Below are 16,503 nucleotides of genomic sequence, written 5' to 3'. Positions count from 1 at the left end.
GACCTGAGCCAAAGTCAGATGCCCAACTGACTGAGCCACCCAGGTGCCCCTGAAATCTTTATTCTTTAAATTTTTTATTTTTAATTAATCTCTACACCCAATAACGGGCTCAAAGTCACCATCTGGAGACTAAAAGACGCATACTCTACTGGCTGAGCCAGCCAGGTCCCCCTAAAATAGTTCTATGTTTTAGTTAATATCTTTGTTTCCTTTCAGTGCTGTCTATATTGCCCTGGTGGTGATTTCAAAAGCGATACTATCCCTTTTTAAACAAAATCTGTTCATATACTCCAGCTTCAAACTGCTACTCGTCTCCTGCACCAAGCCACCAAGCTTGATGAAATGGTCCTCCACAACCTCAAGCTGGAAAAGCAGAAGTCCATCTTGAAATCTCTTTCTCACCAACACAGCCAACTGCCATCAAGATTTAACACAGAACAGTCTACCTTGTAAACATCTCAAAAGTCATTCAGTCTTTTCCCACATACGCAATCTGTTTACTGGCTGCACCTGCACCCTTTCTAAAATTCAGCTGACAACTCTTCCTATGTTCCTCTTTGTGTCCCGCAGTTTACTCTTCAAATGTTGACCAGAAAATATTTTAATTAAAGCACTCATCTTGCTCCATAAATGTTATCATATTTCAAACATTCCCAATATCTCTTAGATATGAGGCATAATATTCACGACATAGCCTCCAAAGCCAACAATAAGTAAAACCTAGTTTTCCCTCCACCTTCACCCCAGGCCATTTGCGTCAGAAATCGGGATTTACAATTCCACTCTCAGGTACATCTTGGGAAAATTTAATATCTCAATATGAAAGTTACACATTCAAAGATATTTCCAGTATGTTCACATTATTTCATGACTGTTTTATGGAATCTTAACTTCTCCACTGTTACCATTAATAAAAATACAACTATATAAGCACACACATATTAATTATAGAGGATTTCTTGGACCATGATCTTTATTATTTCATATCAGGCTGGTGTCAGTGGGTCTCATTCACCCCTCTCTCTGCATGGAAACTGGAACATATTTGTTCTTAACATTATTTGAGGTCTCAGGGCATCCATGGCTGAACTGGTGGAAGACTATTATATTTCCATGATGAGATGAGGGAATTATGTATTTCTTCCACAGCAGACACAGTACACACAGCCTGAATATGCTGGGGTCATGGTTCATGAGAACAAAAGGACTAATAGTTGAAAAACATGCAGTGATTAGTACAGTGATATTCACCAGCCACCAACTAGAATTATTCAAGAGAGCCAAGTAAACACAAATGATGGACAAAATGGCATAAAACGATACAAAGGTGGACACCAAAACAAGGATGCTTTGGGTGGCTCTGGTCTCACGGTCTCACTGGAGGGCTTGGTGGGGGACAGACTGCTCTTATGGATGCATTGGACCCTCTGTGCCAGTGAATAAGAAAAACCAAGGAGTTGCTGGGCAGGGTCATGTGTCCCAAAAACAAAATGTATGGAAAATATCATTGCTGCATCTAATGAGCCTGTGATCTTGTCTCTACACTGTGAAACACAACAATATCCCAAATCACTTTTTTTGGATAATAGTTTTGTTGTTCCATTTACCAGCCACATAAATAGGAAAAAACATGTTTACCAACATGCAGAACACCCCCGCATAGGATACTGCAGGGGCCAATGTACTTTGGAGCTTTCACTTTAAGCTCTGCCCACCTGGAGTTCCCAGAGCTGATCGTCATGGCCTGGAAGACACTCAAGGGGCAGGTGGAACAAAGGGACATACCTCTGGCCACTCCATGAACATATAAAAGAACGTAGCATCCATAACAAATGGTGAAATGTTTCAGCCCTAGAGCTGCCATGGTCTCTGGGATTCCTCTAGAGAGAATGGGCAAGGAGTTGGCTACACTCAGGTGCCTGAGAACCAACTTTGTGGATCTTGGCTCGCATCCTCTGCAGCAAAGGGACATCTAATGATAGAAGAGTGAGAAACTGCCCAGGATTCCAATGACTATGTGGGATAGGAAGATCACTGCTATATTCAAATGCACTGAAACCATTCTGTCATTGTCCAGAACTCAATATTCAAATTCACAGGCAGAGAGTTCTGCATTAAAGTATGAATTTCAGGCTACATTTTCATGGAAAATAAAATCTTACCTTATCTCTCCTGTTCCCTGAGAATGAACATCTAAACTATATTGTCTTTCGTTAAGAGATTTCCCAAGTTACATGTGTGTCTTTTTATAGCACTTACAATGTGTGGGTCACTGTTATTACTGCTTTCCCTATTGTAACTTATATAATATTCACAACCCTATGAGTTAGGAACTAACATTACTCTCATTCTGTGGATGAGGAGAATTTAACCACGGGAAGTTAAATGACTCATCTAAATAGAAGTAGAATCAGGATTTGAACCTGGGTAGCCTAGTTTCAATGACATGAATGTTTCCTACTGTACTATACTATGCCAGGAAACTCGTCATGGGTATACACATACACATAGACACCTTCTCATATTTTAAATTTATTTTCCTTAATAAACCTGGTTTGATCATTGCCCACTTTTTTAAAGTGTTCTTTTTGACCAATATAGCTAAGGAGCAAAGTTTCAAAGGCTTTAATAAATTATAGATGCACTGAACAATTTTATATGAGCCAATCTGATTTATGTAATGTAGACAAATGTCAGGATGGCAGCAGAAAACTCATTTCATTTTTTGCCTGGACCAAAGGTACAATGATATCCGTAAGAGAAATTATTGTGCAGAACTGCACTGTGTGCTAATATATGGGACATAAAACTCACATAGCGATAAAGCGTATTAGGGCAGAAAATATTAATCCTATTTAAATACATATTAATCAGTGTATGTTTGTTATTTTAGAATAAACAAACTGAAACTTGAACTAATATTTGATTTGAAAATGCAATTAAAGTATAATACAAACATGCAAAATGGAATTTGAAGACTTGGAATCTTGGGGATTTAATAAATTGAAAATCAAGAGAAGCGAGTAGTGAGTTGGGAATAGTATTGAAACGATTTTAAACCAGAAGAAATATAGCTTAATATTGCTTTTTTTCTTGATGAGATTATATTTTTAAATTAATCCATCATATTAAAATTAAATTAATATATAAAAATAAAGTCCTTAATCTTTTGCTCTTTAAAACCCTCTATAGTGACGTTAGCTTTTTCTTAAAGGACCTTTCCTTATTTTAGGAAAGAAGATTGTCTCACTGATCAAGAGACCACAGAGATTTTCAGTAGAGACATATTTACTCTCTCTATTTAGCGCATCATACTCAAGTTACAGAAGAATAAATTTCAGCAATTCCCATTCAGACAAGTGTTTCTACTGTTTCTGCTGTATTTCAATTAGTTCCATCATACTCATTATCACACACACATGCCTTTAGAGAAATTACATTATTGGTCCTGAAAATGTCTCTGTGACCCTTGCACACTGTATGGCAGATCAATTCTGAAAGTATAATCTTTTTTTTTTTTTTTTTAAGTAGGCTGTCAATTCCCAGCACTGGCTTGAACTTATGACCCCAAGATCAAGACCTGAGCTGAGATCAACAGTTGGATGCTTCAATGACTGAGCCACCCAGGTGCCCCCTGAAATTATAATCTTGAAGTATCTTAAAATTCAGACTCTGAGCGCACTTGGATCAAACACGAAGAACCCCGTCAATGAGGATTTTGTTAAATTACGTTAGCAGCAGTCATGCACTGATTGAGCAGTCTCTCTCACAAGCTCAGCCTGTGCCGGAAGATTCTTTTCCCAGACATGCTCACCTACCCAGATTCCTACTGCATCTCCTAACCTTAGAGACTAAACTAGAAGATACTCATAGACTCCTTCCTGCCACAAGAACTGGGAGCTGGGTGTAAAGTAGCAGGCAGAGCATGTGTGGGAGGGAGGAAGCCAAACCCTGAGATACAGGTTAGTGATTCTGTGACCTCACCTCCCCAAAGAATTGCCATCAACATGTCAGCTTTAGTGACAATGTTGGTTCAACACTTGGGGAGCTGAGAATGGTTCTGAAAATTCTTTAATTACCAGGATCTATTAGAAGTTTCTAGTGAGCGTATCCAAAGAGTTGGAGTGTTTGAGAGTGACTCTTCCTTTTCCATTATTCTTGGAAGCAGACAGGGTGTCCCATGGAAGGAGGAAATGCTGAGGTCTGAGCCATGAAAGACCAGTGGAGAAGCATATGTGCCTCACTGGATTCTGTGCTTCCCTGAGAATTTCTCTTACCCCAGTCTAATTCTTTGTTAATCCTCAGACCCAACTACCACCACCATTTAACTTATGGGCAGAAAGAAAGAATTCTCCAAATGACCCAAGAAGGACTTTCTATTTTTAAAATTTTCAATAAGTGCAATACATTCAAAATTTTCAATAAATGCAAATAAAGAACATGATGCCAAGAAATGAAATTAAATATTTGTCCTGCTTCCCCAACTCAAAACAAATTAACTAGAAAGCCTATATAAAATGGACATTTTCTAAGAAAATACATTTTATCAAAATTGACTTCAGTAAGATAAGGAGTCCAAACACACCAATATCCATAGAGAAGAGGAAGACATTTATCAGAGTCCCTCATAAATGAAAGCACCCGGATCACATTAGCAGCCAGATTCTTCCACTCTTTTATATAGCAGATAAGCTAATGCTACTTACTCAAGAGCATCAGAGAGGAAGTAAAATTTCCAAATTATCTTTATACATCACATAAAATTCTGATACTGAAACATCCTAAAGTTTGTACCAAAAAGAATACCACAGAAAGATGTTACCTCTTCTGACAGATGGTACCATGTAAAATAAATATAGCCAAACCCCTGAAAAATCATATAAAAATATGATAGCAAAGAATTTGTGCCTAAAATTCAAGGATGATTCACTATTAGGAAACTCATTAATATACTGTATCACATTTATGAAGAGAAATCAAGAAATCTTACTCATAGTTACAAAAACATTATTTGGAGGAATTCATCATGTAAAAATGTTAAATCAAAACACGTGAAATTAGGAAATTCTTTAGGATCTTTCCCAACTTGACAAAACAAAGTCTTCGTCTTGCTCATAGGGAAGTGCTAGATATATCCACTAAGGCCAGAAAACCACACTAAAAAAGTACATGGTCACCGGTTGTATACATTTGTCATTTTGTTGGAGGTTTAGCCAGGGCAACTTAAAATGGCATAGGAATGAGAAAGAAGGATGTAGAACTATGTTTGCAAATGATACAAGTATGCCTCTGGAAACACAAAGGAACTCCTAGAAAAATCCACTTTGAAAAATAATTCAGTAAGCTAATAGGCTATAGTACTGATACAGAAAAACAATAGCCTTTTTGCACATAGACTATTTGTTTTAAAGATTTTGTTTTTAAGTAATCTCTACACCCAACATGGGGCTCAAACTCATGATCCCAAGTTCAAGAGTTGCACATTCCACCAACTGAGCCCCACAGGCAACCCTATACATAGAATAGAATATTTTTGTACAATAGCTGATGTACAACAAACAATCATTTACAAGTTATAGTAGCAGGGCCAGCAATTACAAGGGTATAACATAAAATAGGGGTGCCTGGGTAGCTCAGTGAGTTCAGTGTCTGACTTGGGCTCAGGCCACGATCTCTTGGTTCCTTGGTTTGAGCCATGAGTCGGGTTCTGTGCTGACAGCTCAGAACCTGGAGCCTGCTTCAGATTCTGTGTCTCCCTCTCTCCATCTGCCCCTCTCGGACTTGTGCTCTCTCAAAAATAATAAACATTTTTTAAAAAAATAGTGTAACCTACAGACTTCAAGCTGTATTACAAAGCTGTAATCATCAAGACAGTATGTTACTGGCATAAAAACAGACACTCAGATCAATGGAACAGAATAGAGAACACAGAAATGGACCCACAAACATATGGCCAACTAATCTTTGACAAAACAGGAAAGAATATCCAACGGAATAAAGACAGTCTCTTCAGCAAGTGGTTCTGGGAAAACTGGATAGCAACATGCAGAAGAATTAACCTGGACCACTTTCCTATACTGTACACAAAAATAAACTCAAAATGGATGAAAGACCTCAATGTAAGACAGGAAGCCATCAAAATCCTCGATGAGAGACCAGGCAAAAACCTCCTTGATCTTGGCCGCAGCAACTTCTTACTCAACATGTCTCTGGAGGCAAGGGAAACAAAAGCAAAAATGAACTACTGGGACCTCACCAAAATAACAACCTTCTGCACAGAGAAGGAAACAATCAGCAAAACTAAAAGGCAACTGATGGAATGGGAGAAGATATTTGCAAATGACATATCAGAGGGTTAATATCCAAAATTTATAAAGAACTTATCAAATTCAACACCCAAAAAACAAATAATCCAGTGAAGAAATAAAGACATGAATAGACACTTTTCCAAAGAAGACATCCAGATGGCCAACTGATACATGAAAAAATGCTCAACATCACTCACCATCAGGGAACTATAAATCAAAACCACAATGAGATACCACCTCACACCTGCCAGAATGGCTAACATTAACAACTCAGGCAACAATGGATGCTGGTGAGGATGTGGAGAAAGAGGATCTCTTGTGCACTGCTGGTGGGAATGCAAGCTGGTGCAGCCACTCTGGAAAATAGTATGGAGGCTCCTCAAAAAACTAAAAATAGAACTACCCTATGACCAGGCAATTGCACTACTAGGTATTTATCCAAGGGATACAGGTATGCTGTTTCGAAGGGGCACATGCACCCCAATGTTTATAGCAGCACTATCAAAAATAGTCAAAGTATGGAAAGAGCCCAAATGTCCATCGATAGATGAATGGATAAAGATGTGCCATACACACACACACACACACACACACACACACACACACGATGGAGTATTACTGGCAATCAAAAAGAATGAAATCTTGCCATTTGCAACTTCGTGGATGGAACTAGATGGTATTATGCTAAGTGAAATTAGTCAGAAAGACAAATATCATGACTTCACTCATATGAGGACTTTAGGACACAGAACAGATGAACACAGGGAAGGGAAGCAAAAATAATATAAAACAGGGGGACAAAACATAAGAGACTCTTAAATATGGAGAAGAAACAGAGGGTTACAGGAGGGGTTGTGGGAGGGGGGATGGGCTAAATGGGTAAGGGGCATAAAGGAATCTATTCCTGAAATCACTGTTGCACTATATGCTAACTAACTTAGATGTAAATGAAAAAAATAAAAATAAACAAATAAATAACAAAAGAAAACAAAAAATAGTGTATCCTAAAATGAAATACGAGCACGTGGGTGTGTGTCTCAGTCAGTTGAGTGGCCAACTCCTGGTTTCAGCCCAGGGAGTGATATATCCACCTCCATGCTGAGCATGGAGACTGATTGGAATTCCACCCCCCTTCCCTCTTCCTACCCTCTCTCTTTCTCTTGCACTCTAAATAAAAAAAAAGTAACTTTAAAAAATGAAATATACTAACTAGGAATGAATCTAGCAAAATATGTAAAGCCTATATGGTGAAAAAATAAAACATTCCTGAAATACATGAAAGTAGAAATAAATGAAAGTAAATTTACATCATGTTCCTGGGTAGAAAAACTCAATATTATAAAAAGGTCAATTCTTCTTAAAGTAACTTATAAATTTAATTGGATCCTGACATACATACCATCAGCCAGTTTTTTGAACTAACAATGTTACTGCAAAAATCTTATAGAATATTGAACAAAAAACAATACACACAAAAACTCTTTTAAAAACCCAAAATGAGTATGGTTATCCTTATGAGATGTTTATTTACGAACAGAATATTAGATCAGTGAAGTTAAAAATTCAGAAGTATGCCAAAGTGCATAAGAAAAGTTAATACCCAGCAAAAACTACAGTAGGTATAACATTATTAATGCTTGGCATTTGGTAAATGGGGATTCCTACCAAAATGACAATAAGTGTTCTTATTCTTCACATCCTACAGCGGGATAAAGGTCAAACAAAAGAGAAGTCTATACAGTAAAAAATAATTAAAAATGATTAAATACCTTCCTAAGACCTGCTTCTCAAGCACCTGACTGTAGGCAACCTCTGGCTCATCATCATTAAAGACGTTGCTCAGCAACACTTTTGGCTTGAAAAATATCTTCGTTGAGTTTTGATGCAACTTGTTTTGTATGTTCAGAGTGGCCACTGGTGTATCCATTGGCACCACCTGCTTCTTGAGTGTCTTCCAGGACATCACGATGGCCCCAGGAACTCCAAGATGATAGAACTTAAAATAAAAGCTCTGTGTGCCTAACAATCAGCGGCTGGATCCTAACTGTGCTGGCAAATACCACTTTCTTCTTGTGACTGACAATGAACAGTGGAAACATTATATAGAAATATGACTGGGGGTGCTGAATAAGAAGATCACACAATCAGCACTTGTCCTACTTTTAACGTTCTCTACTGTCAGACGTTTGGGATTCACGATCTGGGCCAGCAACTCCACAGTTTTCAAGCTCTTAAGATACAAGCAGTGGGTCCAGCACATTCACAGGACAACATCTCCAGAATTTCCCCAGAAGTGAGGGCTACCCAAGGCATCCTTGTCTTGATAAGCACCTTTGTATCGTTTTATGCTCTCTCTTCAACCTTTTTATTTGGCTCTCTCTGAAAACCCCAGTTGGTGGGTCATGAACCCCTCTGATCTAATCACTCCATGTTTGTTTTTTGTTTTGTTTTGTTTTAACAATCAGCCCTTTTGTTCTCTGGAGTCCTGACCTCATTGTGTCCCAGGTCATCTCTGCATGCTGCAGAAAGAATATACAGCCCTCTAAAATGACAAGATACCTATAAATTATTGTAAACTGTTAAACAATGTGTAGTCATTTGTTCATTCACTCCTTGCAGAGATTTAAGCACTGGAGGGGGCAGTCACATAACAGAGAGGGTGTGAAAAGCAAATGCAGCCAGCACCACCTTCAGAATTTCCACAGGAAACAGAAGAGGAGCTATTAACTTGCATATTTCGTATTAAAAATTATTAAGAGTGTATATGATGCTACTGAAGATGTGAAAAACTAGTTTTACTATTTGCTTGTATTATTCACGTAAAGAACAGACATCCTTACCACATGTCTCTGGAAATATCTCAAAACCAGTATTTCATCAGTACTAGGAAAAGTTAAGTATCTCTGAAAGAGTACACATTTTAGAAGCTACGTTAACTGCACTTCGCACGAAGCATTCAGAAACAGAAAACGAAGCGATCAGTTAAAATAATCTAATTTTCTAGGCACCTGGCTGGCTCAGTCGGTTAATTAAGCCTCAGACTCTTGGTTTTGGTTCAGGTCATGATCTCAGGATTTGTGAGATCCAGCCCAGAATGGGGTTTGGGGGGGGGTTGGGCAGAGGGCTCTGCTCAGAGACTGCTTGGGTTTCTAGATCTAGCTCTCTGCCCCTCCCTTGCTTGCACTTGCCCCTGTACTCTCCCACAAAATAAATACATATTTAAAAATCTAATTTTCAAGTAAAAACTAGTCTTCCAAAAGAAGTGAAAAAAATTTTAAACTAAAATTGCAATGATATTTAGTAATTAAAGGTTAAGCAAAATACAGGTGCCATCTGGTAGGTCTCAAAGGCGTTTGGATTTATAATTCACCTCGAAGGTGTGGATTCCAATATCAAATAAAGAGAGAAAAATTGATAACCCATAGAGGCAGAAATGTTTGCTTCTTTAAAGCAATGTGCCAACCCTCACCCCCCCACAGCCCAGAGCCTGGCCTGGAACCCCCAGGAGAGCAGAAGGGCCAATGGGGAGAAGAAGTGACAGTTCAGTGAAAATTACAACTAGTACCAAACTGCACATTCCCCACAGAAGAGTTTTGCATGTCGCATTCTATCGTCCATCACCGATACTGACCACCCGGCTTTAACTTCATTAAACAAGGAGCTGTCACTGTCCGGGTCTCAGTCGCCCCACGAGGACGCCCCGGCCCCAGGTAGCATCGCTGCTCCGCCTCTCCCGCTGGAGGCCAATCTGCACCGCTCGCTAAAAATGTTCCCATGGGCACCGTGATCAACTTGTCAAATACCACCACTCCCAACAGAAGCGGCCCACCCTTCCCTAACCTTGTGCCCAGCCTGGCTCCAAACGACACCAGCGGGACTGGAAGGAATCCAAAAGCAGAACCCGAAACCGCGGGGCAGGAAGGACAAACAGAAGACCAAACGGCAGGCCCCCGTGTGGTGCAAGGCAGGCGACCCAGCGCGCCGGGGTCCCGCCCACACCCGCCGCTTCCGCAACCGCCCCGGCTCCGCCCTGAGAGCGCCCCGGCTGACCGACGAGACCCATGCGCATGCGCGCTTTCCTGCAGACCCGGAAGCCGAGTTCCCGGAGCAACGGTTGCGCTCGGATGAGTGAGTCTCCATTTTTCTGGTTCTTGCCCTGGAGCGGCTCCTCGGGCCCCGCCTCCCCACCCAGGTTTCGGGGGCGCCTGGTAAGGTAAAATCTTTGAAACCACTCATCCCTCTCGCTGGGAGTTCGTCCCTGTCGCCTCTCGCGGCGTGGCCATAAGACGTTCGGAGCCCAGTCGGTGCGGGTCACGGGCGTCAGCGTTCGTTTCCGGTTAAAATCTCTGTGAGGCAGGTTGGGCCCAGCCTTTCTGCTTTGGCCCTTACAGACCCCAGTCGCCTTGCCGGTCGTTTTCCTGCTCAGAACCTTTCTCTGACTCCCGAGTCTCCCCCCGGTCGCCACCCCCCAACCCCCAACCGCGTCGAGCACAGTCGTCACTAGGGAGGTGGATGCAGGCCCTTCGCGCCGCCGCAGGGAGGGCAGAGTGGGGGCAGAGACGGCGGGGAAAGACGCAGAAATCTGCGGAGTCGGAAAGTGTGGGAGGAACGGCGGGGATTGAAACAGACTGCAGCAGAGTGGGGTCACACGGTTGAAGGAGGAATAGCGAGGGAGGGAAACGGAAATGGACAAAAAGACTGAGGAGAAACAAGGACACAGAGAGACTTATACAGAGAACAAAACACGTAGTGAGTGGTCTGGGACAAAGCACAGGACCCAAACCCAGGTGAGTACTGAATTGATTGGGTATGGGATATTAAGTTGTGAAGTGCTGATTTGTGGCCCTGTGACCTCGTTAATTAAAATTTGGGAATTGTTTCAGTTATGCAGAAGAGAATGAGAGGTGTGAAACCAGGTGTTGGAGGCATCTGTACTTTCTAAGTATTGCATCAGAAGATCATTGCATTTGGAACCCTTACTCATCTAGAGGGCAGAGGCTTAGCTCAGTCACTTAATGGGCACCACATGGTGCTTTTTACGATGGCCATTATTAACAGTACTATTTCTCTCTCCTTTTTTGATGGCTCGTCGCATTCTTTTCTAAATTTGATGTATCCTCTTTATCTTTAATATCATAATCCATTGGATATCTTTTTAATTTCCAAGTTATTTTCCCTCTTAATTTTTATTGTTCAGATTATGAGTTTTACATGCTGTCTACTCTTTCACAAGTTGGAATTGTTCTTTAATGTCTGGTAAATAACTTCATGGTATTTCGTTACATATCCATAAAGGATGTCGGTAATCTTTTAACACTCAAAACCTAGTTTAGGCAGTTAATTTAATATTCAACAGTTCTCTTCTTCCCTTAAGTGGTCTTTTACATTACTGAGTTCTGAGCTGAAGTCTGCAACTAAGTAGATGTTCCCCTCAAGTTCCCTTTGTCTTTTCTGTACAGATGTTGAAGAACGGTCTGGATTGATGTGGAACTTTGTTCCAGCAGAGCCCATCCGTTTATGGTGCAGAGATTGCCCAGAGCTCATCTCCCCAGGTGACCCTTGTTTGTGTTTTCCACTATCTGTAACTATTTGTAATTTCATATAGTTTTTCTGGAAAAGAGGAATTAAATGGGTTTGATTAAACCCATGAAAGGGAAGCTTCTCTTGTTCAGGAATATGAAAGGTAATCTGGAAAACCCTTTCTCATTAAACCTGTCCAGGCCACCATTTCAGAATTTACTTCCACCCAGTTCTGTTCATTCTACTCAGACTTCTTCAGGGTAACTTGGTAAAGTAACTCCCCCTCTGAGCCCCAGTGCACTCACCTGTAACATGCGTCGATAGACCAAGAATTCTGAACCTGAGGTAATAAGATCCCTGAAAGGATTTTCAAAGTTGGGTGTGTGTTTGTCTTTGGCAGTTTTCTGGGAGAGGGTGTGCAGTTGGAGTTTAAAATGTGACCCAGTTCCAAAAATAATGAAAACCAGTAAGAAAGAGGCAGCTGTATAGTCTTAGAGACAGGGATATGCCTCTGTCAGCTCCACCATCTCTCTGTATCATAACTAAATTTTCAAAACTTGATTGTGTCATCTTTTGACATTAAACCCACTTACGGCTTCCCATCACTATCAGGACAAAGATGTAAACTCTCAGTATAGTTACCAGGGAGTTCTGGAGCTCGGGTGCCCCTTAAGAGTTGTTCCAAATTGATGGCATGGACGGGCTTCTGTGGCCTGCATCAACCATTCATTGCATGCTGGCTGCCTAGGGAGGAGCCAAGGACTTGAAAGAGCCAGTTCCCTTTTGCTGAGTTCAAGGAGACAGCGGACAATGCAGTTGCATAGAGTGTGTATGTTTCAGCAGGAGTGGAGGGCTTTCTGGAAAAGTGGGTGAAAAAAATGCACTTGTTGGCTCCCTTTTAGATTTTATTGTCCCTGCATCCCTCCTGTTGCAGTGGGCAGCAAAGGACTTTTTCCCATAGTAAGTTTCTCCCCGTATGTATATTGTGGCAGAGGAAGGGGTTATGTTGATTCTAAACATTAAACAACATTCCTTTTGTCACACAGTATAACCTTACCTAAGAAAGAAGGCTAGAAGAAGAGAGAGAAAAAGGAGGAATGGCTCTTCTCCAGGTAAAAGTCATATTTTTCATTAATTGTTCTTCTTCTTAAAATGTCATATTTTGGACTTGTTAATCTTCTCTGTCTCCGAGATGTCCTGCCTAAATTGTTTACTCACACCCAGGGCCTTCTCCCGGTCTCCTCTCATCTCCATACAGAGTCCAACTCACTCTGACCCAGTGACATGGAACTTGGGAAGAGGCTCCTTTTCGATAGTCATCCTGTGAAGGATTTTCTATGTAGGCAAGGACTGGAGATGGGGAGTGGGCATTGTGGTGTCCCTGAGGTTAGGCAGTAAGGATTCTTCAGAGACCCCTTCTGGATGCCCTTTCGGCTCATATAAATAAATGAGTATTAAAGAGATTACATATGTAAGTAATGTATTAATGTGCACAAGTACCTGAGGAACCCTGGAAAATAAGACTGATGGGGGAAATTTGCTTTGTCTGATTTTACAAATGCCTTTTGATGTTAAATGAGGGAGTCCTTGTGCTTCTGACTCCACAATATTAATACTTTGGAATAGAATGGGAAGTTCAAAGTAGGAATAAAGAATAGAGTGAGTATTTTGTTTTATTAACATTGGTTTTAAAGTATAGAATCAACCTACTTCTCTAACACTACATGTTCTTGAATTATTTATAGTGCATTCATCTCATAAAGACCATGGTGTTCTTTTAGGAACTCTTACACTGTGCATCTTTTAGATAAAAATGTTTCTAGTTTAACCAGACATAGGAGCAGAACTTTCTGTCATCAGAAAGGCTGGTGCTCAATTTTCATTTTACGAATTATTCTTAAATGTTATTATTTTTCTTTTGTATTAAACCCCCCTAGTGTATATTTTTGTGGTTCAGATTCACACAGGGATGCATTTTAGAAACTAAGAAGTAAAATATCCCCTTCCCTGTCACATCTCCTACCATCACAGATTGTCTTCACCCAGAAGCTATGTTCTCTTTAGCGCAAATCTTCTAAAAATGCATTTACATATTGTAATGTGATTTTAGAATATATTCTTCAGTAAATGTTTTCTCATCATATTTTACTCTGCAGATTGAAATATTTACATACCATATGTCTTGAAGTTGTTCTCATGTTAGTAAACGTAGAGATAACTGCTTTTTTAGATCCTCATTGGAACATTCTCTAAATGAAGAAACATGGGTCTTTTACAATTTCTTACTGTTACAAAGAATGTCATCGTGGCTGCTTCTGAGAAGACTGACTTCACTACAGATATCTAAGGATATCTTATGATTGTACATCTTAAGCACGTTAATGATGGTCTTTCTGAGGAGGCAGAGACATTCCACTTAATAAAGATTTAAATTTTTTTTTTTTAATATTTATTTCTGAGAGAGGGACAGAGCATGAGAGGGGAGGGGCAGAGGGAGAGAGGGACACAGAATCCGAAGCAGGCTCCAGGCTCTGAGCCATCAGCACAGAGCTCGACCTGGGCTCAAACCCACGAACTGCAAGATCATGACCCAACCCAAAGTCGGACGCTTAACCGACCGAGCCACCCAGGCACTCACTCAATAAAGATTTTAAATCAACTGTCTTGAAAATCTTCAGCTAAAGGAAAACATGGAAGAGAACTAAGAAGTAGAACAGTGTTTCAACACATAAAAAATGTCACTAAGGAGATAGAAATTATAGTAAAGGGATGGAATAGAAATTCTGGAGTTAGGCAAGTATAGACACCAAAACTCAAAATTCACTAGAGAGTTCATCAGCAGGTGGGCAATAAGAAAGAATCAGTGAACCTAAACATCCATTAACTGAAATTATCAAGTGTGAGCAGAAGAAAGGGGACAAAAGCAGAAAAGGGAAAAAAGGAAAAATGAACAGAGACAAAGAAACCTCTGGGACACTATGAAGAATACTGATAGGCATATAATAGGAGTCCCAGAAGGAAAGGATAAAGAAGAAAGGGGAGAAAGAATATTTGAAGAAATAAGAGCTAAAAACTTGTCAAATTTATCAAAAACAACCTACACATCCAAAAACTCAATGAACTTCAGCTATGACAGATGCATGGAGATCCCTGGCAAGCACATAATCAGTCAACTTTTATAAGACAAAGGAGTAAATGCAGAACGTAGCAAGACAGCAACAACTTCTCATGTACAGGGCTTCTCAATAAGCTTAACAGCCTATTTCTCCTCAGAAACTGTGGAGGCCAGGAAGCAGTCTCCTGTGGTATTAAAAGCTTGAAATATTAAAAAACAAAAATAAAAACCTGTCAGGAATTCCTTATGAGGCAACTATACTTCAAAATTGATAGTAAAATTAAGAGACTCCTAGATGAACAAAAGCTGAGGGAGTTCACACTTACAAACTTAGCTTATGTGAAATACCAAATGGAGTTCTTCAGGCTGAAAAGGATGGAAACTAGCGGTACATCAAAGCCATAGAAACAAATAAAGAACACTAGTAAAACTACATAAGTGAATATAAAAGCCAGTATTATTATATTTTTGTTTTCTAACTCAGTTTTTCCTATGTGTCTTAAAAGACAGATGTGTAAAACAATAATAAAAATCTGTTCTTGAGTGTATAAAACATCTGTTCATATCTTTTACAAAGGAATAACTTTTGACAATAAGAACATAAAGGGTGACTGTATAACAACAGTTGTTTGTATGCTATTAAAGCTAAGTTAGTATCAACTGAAATTCAAATATTATTAATGTGTAAACTGCAATCCCCAGGATAACCACTCAGAAAATAACTTGAAAATGGAAAAATAAATACAGAGGCAATCAAAATGGCATGTACACAGAGGCACAGACACCCAAAGAAGGGAGGAATTATGAAACAAAATATCAGACATACAGCAGATGTCAAAAGTAATTCTTACCAGTAGTAACTTGAAATGTACATAAATTAAACTCTCTAATAAAAGACAAAGGAATTAATGTTTAAAAATGATTCCACTCTGTCTACAAAAGGCTCACTTTATTTTTTTAAGTTTTTATTTATTTATTTTGAGAGAGTGTGCATGGGGGAGGGGCAGAAAGAGAGAGGGAGAGGGAGAGAGTCTCAAGCAGGCTTCACACTGATAGTACGCAGCCCGTGCGGGGCTCGAACATACGAAATGTGAAATCATGACTTGAGCTGAAATCCAGTCAGGCGCTTAACTGACTGACCTACCCAGGTGCCCCAAGGCTCACTTTAGATACACAAATATGTTGAAAGTGGAAGGATGGAAAAAGATATTCCACGCAGATAATAATGAAACTTATCTGGATAGGTATACAAATATCAGACAAAATAGACTTTAAGTAAAATTATTATCAAAGATGTTGAATGACATTATATATTGAAAAAAGGGCCAATTCATCAGGAAGATAAACCGAGTATAAATAATAAATACATAACAACAAAGCCCCCAATTTTTTGAAGCAAAAATTGAGGAGACAGTTCTCTACTAGTTGGAGACCTCATACTCCCTTTTTAATAATGGGTAGAACAACCAGATATCAATAATAAAGGAGTGAGCAACACTGTAAACCAGCTAGATTCAGCAGACATATACAGGACACTTTATCCAACAAACACCCAAAAAT

The 16,503-nt window shown here is 39.8% G+C and overlaps 1 protein-coding gene across 1 annotated transcript in view; it reads left to right on the top strand.

Annotated features, from left to right (window-relative positions):
- Window positions 1–16,503, top strand: part of LOC102967360 (zinc finger protein 850-like) — a 53,425-nt gene that overhangs the window by 28,002 nt on the left and 8,920 nt on the right. Inside the window, 2 exon segments of the mRNA XM_042970026.1 lie at window positions 10,160–10,436; window positions 12,898–12,940. Coding sequence (XP_042825960.1) covers window positions 10,160–10,436; window positions 12,898–12,940 — 320 coding nt within the window.

The sequence above is a fragment of the Panthera tigris genome, chromosome E2, assembly GCF_018350195.1.
Source record: "Panthera tigris isolate Pti1 chromosome E2, P.tigris_Pti1_mat1.1, whole genome shotgun sequence".
NCBI lineage: Eukaryota > Metazoa > Chordata > Mammalia > Carnivora > Felidae > Panthera > Panthera tigris.
The sequence above is the reverse complement of the archived record's forward strand: the minus strand, read 5'-3'. Positions and strand labels throughout refer to the sequence as shown.